The sequence below is a fragment of the Mus pahari genome, chromosome 6 (genome assembly GCF_900095145.1).
Source record: "Mus pahari chromosome 6, PAHARI_EIJ_v1.1, whole genome shotgun sequence".
In the NCBI taxonomy this organism is placed as follows: domain Eukaryota; kingdom Metazoa; phylum Chordata; class Mammalia; order Rodentia; family Muridae; genus Mus; species Mus pahari.
Window position 1 is genome coordinate 75,818,481 of NC_034595.1, and position 7,500 is coordinate 75,825,980.

A 7,500-nucleotide genomic window follows, 5' to 3' on the forward strand; every position below is an offset into this window, starting at 1 on the left:
TCTCTCTCTCTCTCTCTCTCTCTCTCTCTCTCTCTCTCTCTCTCTGCCTTCCCCCCCTCTCTCTCCTTCCCTCCCTCTCTCCCTCTCTTCCTCTCTCTTTTTTGGTATTTTTGAGACAGGGTCTCAGTACACATAGGTCTGGGTGTCTTGAAATTCAGTATGTGGCCCAGGCTGGCCTTGAATTCACAGAGAATCTGCCTCCCACGTGCTGGAATTAAAGGTGTTTGGCACCATATCAAGCTAGACTCTTTTCTAAGACTGTTGACTCTTACTATACCTTACAAGGTTGGTATTATCAGTGTCTCTTTCTATAGATAAAGGAACTCAAGCCTTAGAGAGGGCAAGGGCCCTGCCTGCCTGTACAGCTAGCGAGCTGGCAAGGGGGGTTCCTCCTAGGTAAGGCCAGGATTACCTAGCTGTCCTCTGCATCCTGAGGCTTTGCTTGAGAGCGTCCTGGCCGTGTGCCCTTCTTTTCGTGCAAACAGCTCAGAGGAAGCTTCCCGGAGGAGATGTTGAAGCTCAGACTATAAGGAAAAACAAGCACCCCCCAACCCCCAAATCAGGCAAAAAAAAGGAGAAAGGGCATTGGGCATCTGGGAGCAGTGGTTGGTGCTGCTCAGCTTGGACAGGTGTGGAGAGCCGTGCCAGAGGGGCGAGCAAAGGGCAGCTCACGAAGAGTAACAAAGTCCAGAGAGGCTTGGACTCTGCCCTGCAGCTTGTGGAGAGCCCTTCAGAGAGTTTCCAAGTGTTTTCAGCAAGATTTGACAGTTTGAGACACTCCACTGGTGACAGGTATGGGAGGCGGTGAGAGCCTGGAGCAGGGACAGCAGAAGAACAGTCAGTAGGCAGGTGCCACCATGGCTCAGACATAAAGCATAGGCTTAGGGGGCTGGAGAGGTGGCTCTGCCCTTAAGAACACTAGCTACTCTTGCAGAGGCCCTGGGTTCAATTCCCACCATCCTTGAGACAGCTTATAACTAACTGTAACTCCAGTTATAGGGGACCTGACACCCTCTTTTGGCCTCCTTGTGTACTAGTATATGTGGTGTACTAGTATATGTGAGGTATAAATGTTTAGATTCTAGGAAAACATTCATTCCCACAAACTGTTTTTTTTTTTTTAAGATTTATTTATTTATTTATTTATTTATTTATTTATTATATGTAAGTACACTGTAGCTGTCTTCAGACACTCCAGAAGAGGGAGTCAGATCTCATTAAGGATGGTTGTGAGCCACCATGTGGTTGCTGGGATTTGAACTCTGCACCTTTGGAAGAGCAGTCGGGTGCTCTTACCCACTGAACCATCTCACCAGCCCCACAAACTGTATTTTAAAAATGAGGCTTAGACCAGGGATGTGGTCATAGGACTTGGGAAGATGGAATAGATAGAAAGTAAGGAAACCATTCAGATGAGACCCAAGGTACCATAGGGGCCAGGAGTTTGCACTGTGTTGACAACATCATCCTAACTGATCAGAACACTGTCTGCACAACTACACACGGAATGAATAGTTGCTGAGTGGATGAAAAGAATATGGTATTGTTATCTGTGGTCAGGGTCCAGGCTGAGTGGTTCAGGTTCTTGGCCTCTTATCCAAAGAATTGAAAAGATTTGCAAAAAAAGGCAAGCTACTGTCATTGGAGCAAAGGCAGAGGGTAAGTCACAGGGGGAGACACTGCCAAGGTCGACTCAAGGGTCCTGGGATATCGCCTAGTGTTAGAAGGGATTTGCTACTAAGGGGTCTAGTATTGATTGATTGGTAGCTTAAGTCATGTATTCATTTTTTTTCTACTGTGCGTACCCCTCCCCATAATGCATCTGATTTTAATCATATGCATTCCCAATTATGCATAGGCATAAAGTGGTAAGTAGAGAAATTTCCCCTAAAATATTACCAGAGGACACAGTTTTGCCCAACTTCCCACTTACCCAAACTAGTTCAGGCCGGATCAGTCCTTTTATTCTTCATACGTAGATTCATTGGGAATAGGATTGAATAGGAAACTGTCTAAATTTGATTGAGATCAGAGGTAGGAAAACTAACACTATTGTTCAGAGATGGGTGTATGTGTATCCCATAGAGAGAGGAGGCTGAGGTGGTTCTGAAGTTGCTGGGTGCATCGTTCAGTTAGGTGTGTGTGTGTGTGTGTGTGTGTGTGTGTGTGTGTGTGTGCATGGTAGGTGCAAATGAAGGACTTAGGCAGCTAAAGGAATTATTTCAAGAGGTGTGTGTGTGTATGAGAGAGAGAGAGATTGGTTAAGGATATGTCACTTTTCCTGTCTGTTTTGCAGACTTCTCACCTGCTCTTTCTTGTCTGAGGTAACTAGCAGGGAGGTTCTGTACCAACTTTTACAGCTTTGACCATCAGGACAGAGCTTCCTTAGGAAGGAACCTGGGTGACAGGCACAGATCCTTGAATTCCCATCAACTAACACTTGCACTTTCCATATGAAGGAATTAGGGTCCAGGATGAGGCTCCAGGGGGAAGGCTCTCCTCCTTAGTCCTCCCTGGGTGAGGTACTGCCTCAGTGAAGAACCTACAGGTGAGGAAAAGAGCAAGCTCCCTTCAAACTGAAATCCTACTGTAAGCCAAACATTTTCCTAGCTATCTAGATGATGCAAAACAAACCGTGGTTGTCGGTTCATTTCTGGAGCAATAATAATAAGGTGTGGATTTTCTGTTTTATTGATGAGTAAGCTTCTGACCCAAGTTTTAGGACAAAACCCCCCAGCTCTAGGAACCCCAATAGTCTAGTCTTTCCCAATGACCTCAATTCTGCAATTAAAAGGACTAATAATGGCAAGGTATTGTAGCACATACCTTTAATTCCAGTATTCAGGAGACAGGGGCAGGTGGACCTCTGTGTGTCCAGCTGTATGCTACCACCTCCCAGTTTAAAAATATTGTTTTTTAAAGGAGAGGGACTTTTAAGTATCTTGTACAAGCTGACACAGCAAATGTAAGAAACTTATCTTGAGACCATTCAGGAGTTGAAGTAACAAGTAGGTTTTTGACACGAAGACCCACAAAACGCCACAATTTTAGTTGAGACCCTAGCTCTGCCACTTTCTGTATGTGAATGTGGATTTTTTTTCAACTTCTTCAGACTTCAGCATTCTTATCTGAATGGTAGCAATAGAAAGAGAAGCCTGACTACCCAACAATCTAATGGTGTTGTGAGGATCATGTAAGATTGGACACGGGCTAGTAGTAACATTGAAAATAATTGGAAAGCAGTGCCTAGCCACACCACAACCCAGGACTTGAGCTCCTCAATGCAGTTGGATCTGGTTCATGCAGTTATACAAGCCGAGCAGGCAGGACAAGAAGGGTTTAGCAAGAAGGGTTAATGCTACGGTTTGAGAGTCAGGACTGGGTTTGAGTCAGAAGTAGAGGTTGCTCAGGAACTTCTGGAAGGGAGGGGTGCGCATTGGGTTAGGAGTACCAGAAGGTTGTCTTTGTGTGTGTGTGTGTGTGTGTGTGTGTGTGTGTGTATACAAGGTTTCAACATGTTGCTCAGGCTGGCCTGGGATTCACAATCTTCTTTGCTTCCTAAAGCCTGAGATTATGAGTGTAGCTCAAGCTGATCCTGAACTTCTGGTCCCCCCACTTCTACCTCCTGAGCTTCGAGATTATGGATGTGTGTCCTCTCCCTTAGCCCCCCACCAGTTTTATGTGGTGCTGGGTACCTAACCCATAGCTTGGTGGTGCACGCTAGGCAAGTACTCCTAACCAGTTGCATCCCAGGCCCCAGAGGGCTTGTCTTAATATTACATTAAATAACATATGCAATATAGCTTATAGTTTGTCTGTAGTGGCCAGGAAGTTTCAGAAGAAGGATGGGGGAAGTTAAATCTCCCAGCCTGTTCTTTAGTGCTGCATCTGGTTAAGTCTCTACTTTGTGACCTTGCATTTATCCTTCCTGAACTTAGTTGCCTCCTCTATAAACTTGGGATAATAATTCCCCACCTAATAAAGTTTGTTGGATAATGAATCAGTCCTGCTTTGGCAGAGCACTTGCTTCTTCACTTCTGTTAATTGCATTTGGATTTCAGATCCAAATTGAGCAGGAGCGAAGCGGGCTTGGGGAGTCTCCACCACATACAGTCTTACAGAAATGCAGCTGGCTTTTCAACCCCGTGGCTCAGTCCGTGCTCCACTGTCCCTGCCACAGGTTTCGACCCTGAGACGCGGGATCCCGAGTTCGAATGGCTGTCGAGACACAGATGCGCGGAGCCCGATGCCGAGTCGCCGAATCCGCGGGAGTGGAATTCGGACCCGGGTACCCGGAGTGGGTTCGCGCCCATTGGAGGAGGCAGGTATCAGTCCTGAGAATGCACGGCGAGGATTGGAGGATGTCTTGCCTAGGGGCCCTGGCTACATTCTGCTTTGGGGCGGAGCCGCTGAGGAGCCGGAATTTCTATTGGCGGAGGAGGTGCATGAGGGCGGGCCTGTGTGAGGACGGAGCGCGCGCGGCGGGCGGCGGGATGAAGCGCTTGAGGAAGCAGACTGGGAAATGTCGGCAGGCGGCGGCTCTCGGGAGCGCGGCTGTGCAGGTCGGGCGGTCGCTGCGGAGCGGGGCTACGGTGTTGGGTTTTCGGGAGGACTGGCGGGTCGGCAGATGGCTGCGTGCGGGCGAAGGTCAAGGTCTTGGCCATCGGCGAGGCGGGGATGCTGCGGCTCTAGTTCTGCTGGGAAGTTACTCTCCGCCAGGCGTGAGGGCAACAGGCCGGTGACCAGCGGGTACCCGGGAGTCCTAAGGCAGAGGGGTTAGGGAAGCCCGGTTGGTGGCCGGGTGTGTGACCTCGTCCTGCTTGGCGTTTCGGTTTCTCCGGCTGAGGTAGTTCCTCAGTCCTGGCCTTTCGAGGGTGCTGTGTGTCCGTGGGGGTGTGCGCGATTGTGACAGGGTTGTCTTCGGATGAGGAGTGGCGAGCGCTAGCATTTTCTGTGCTCTACAGCCGCTGGGGCAGAGTGCACGTAGCTGGAGTGCAGGGAGCCCGGGTTACCGTGAGAGTCGAGGCCCTCGGGGATGAGGTGAACAGGTGAACCCAACCAGGTCTTTGCCACTTATCCCTTGGTGGATAATGTGCAGCACAAAGGCTAATTGTTGAACAAGGTACTGTTCTTTGCCGAGGGGGGGGGAGAGAGAGAGAGAGAGAGACAGAGAGAGACAGAGAGAGACAGAGAGAGACAGAGAGAGACAGAGAGAGACAGAGACAGGCTCGGGGCTGAAATTTGGGTCAGCCCTGTGATTTAGGGCTCCCTGGTGTTTCTTTTCCCCAGGGTGTTGTCCATGAAGCACCAGGCTCCTGAGGGTTTTGGCGCAATCACAAGTACCCATTTCTGTCATTCCAGTCCGTCCTTTGCTAGCGACGAAAGTCCGTCAAGTATGGGTCAGGACACTTGCAATTATGAGGCTTGAAAAGTATGAGGAGTTGGGGCGAGGTGATAGGTTGGGCAAGAGTATGTAAAACGAGAGGAAACTAGGCAGCCTTTCCTTCCTCGAAGCTACCACAAGATGCCACCGAAGTCCTTGATGGTGTAGATAGTGTGCATCTTTCTCGGGCTTATCTCAGAGCTCACTTGCACAGCTGTTGTTTCAGTTGGCCTGAGCTCCTGGTTTGTGGCACCGGGACTGGTGAGTGTTTTAAGATTAACCTCGTCTCTTGCCCTTTACAACAGGCTACCAGAAATGCATCGAAGCAGGGAACAGGCACAGTGGCAGTACCATAGAGGTGGCTTCTGTCTTTTGCCCACGAGCCAGAGCTGGGCTTCTTGGGAGCTCTTTGGGGCTTCTAGTAGAGAGAGAGATAGACCATGAGAAATCAGGGCAGCCAGCTCTGCAAAGAGTTATCTGCCCCAGGGTGAAATATGTGCACCGGTCGCAGAAGCATTCATCTCACTTCACAAAGGAAAAACTGGCCACATCCTGGAGAGGAGTTACTGTCAAGATTTTGCTTTGACTTTTTAATTTCAAAGATCCATCCCCACCATAATACCCAATAGTATATGAGATTATGGAACTGCTAAGTTGTTGCTGTTGAAACTGGAAAAAGGATGGTACCAAACCAAGCCCCCATTTCTGTTTGGGTCATCTCTGATTCCAGACTCTCTGGTCTCAACAGAGAGTCACTTCTTCTTCTTTAAGAGATGGAAGGAACCCTTTTGAGCCACCTCTGGGTGCACCAGTCGATCCAGCCCCAGGTGGAAACAAGTAGTGGGTTTTGATTCTTCCTATGTGTAGACCATCAAAATACCCGCTTCCCCAAAATCCGGGGAACTAACCCAAGGCGAAATGCTGCTTCCCAGGGCTGTTGGTAGTCAGGTGCGGTAGCAGATGCCTGTAATCCCAGCAGGCGAAAGGTGGAAGTAGCGGAGGGAGGAGTTTACAGCCATCTTGTAGGTAGGTATGCCAGTGAGCGTAAGGCCAGTGGCCGGCTGGGCTACATGAAGTGAACCACCATGTCCCTCAAACGAACAAACAAACAAACACCCCAACAACAATGGACTAAAAACCAAACAGCTGTTCTTTGGAAGCTGATGTTCTGTTGAGGAAAGGTCTGCTTGGCTTAGTGTATGAATAGAACTGAGGGGATGCAGGGCCAGTGTAGCAGCACGGCGGGCCTTGTACACAGAAGTGTCTTGGAGGTTCGGGTATTTGACTCCGGCGTTCAGCCCATTCTTTTGCCTCTTTAAAGGAAGAGCTCACTTTAGTGATTCTCTCTCCCAAACTCCTTTCTTTGGCTCGTCTCAGCTGAATTCAAGAGTGCTGAGGTGAGGCCGGGGAGACGCCTCGATGAGTAAAGTGCTCACCTTGCGAGTACGAGGACCTGAGTTCATATCCCTGGATCTCTATAGAGCCAGGTACCATATGGTGGGCATCTATAATCCCAGGGTTCCTGTGGTGAGATGGGAGGTGGAGGCAGGACAATCTCTGGAAGCTCAGAGGCTGCCTACCTGACTGCATTCGGGGATGAATAAGGGATTTTGTCTTAAGGGAGGTGGAAAGTGAGGGCTGCATATCCACGTGTAGACTCATCACACAAAGATTTAATCAAGAGTTCCAGGGTGGCTTGGCGGGACTGTAGTAGGAAAAAGAGATGGAACTAGTTTCTGACTAAGTCTGTGTCTTCAGGTCATAGATGTGTCAGCGCGCTGGACGGTGGTGTGGAATCCCAGTGGCTGATGCTCTTGGTTTCTGGAACGTTATGGTCTTACTTTGATTTTGGACCGGTCGCTGTCTCAGTCGGTAGCTGCTCTGCTTGTTACTTATCTGATTGCTTTTAACTTTGGGATGCTCTTTCCTTCCTCCTTAATAAGAGCAGAGTGTGGCTTGGGAGAAATGCCTCGTTATTGCTATCTGGCAGCCTAAGGGCTCTGTAACTCATACAGCCCCACTGGGGATGCTGCGTGGGGCTCAGTGTTGACCAAGCCCTTTTGCAAAAGACGTTCACCAGCATTTCAGTCTGGGTTCATTGCAGAGTCCTGGGGTTG

At 49.2% G+C, this 7,500-nt stretch overlaps 1 protein-coding gene across 3 annotated transcripts in view; it reads left to right on the forward strand.

The window, feature by feature from the left end:
* Positions 1-7,500, forward strand: part of Inpp5b (inositol polyphosphate-5-phosphatase B) — a 66,682-nt gene that overhangs the window by 6,948 nt on the left and 52,234 nt on the right. For 2 of the 3 annotated variants that reach the window (XM_029540132.1, XM_029540133.1), the window contains exon 6: positions 4,181-4,321. In XM_029540132.1, the coding sequence (XP_029395992.1) occupies positions 4,181-4,321 (141 nt within the window). Of the gene's footprint in view, positions 1-4,180; positions 4,326-7,500 lie in introns of all 3 variants that reach the window. The other variant, XM_029540134.1, reaches the window with a different exon arrangement.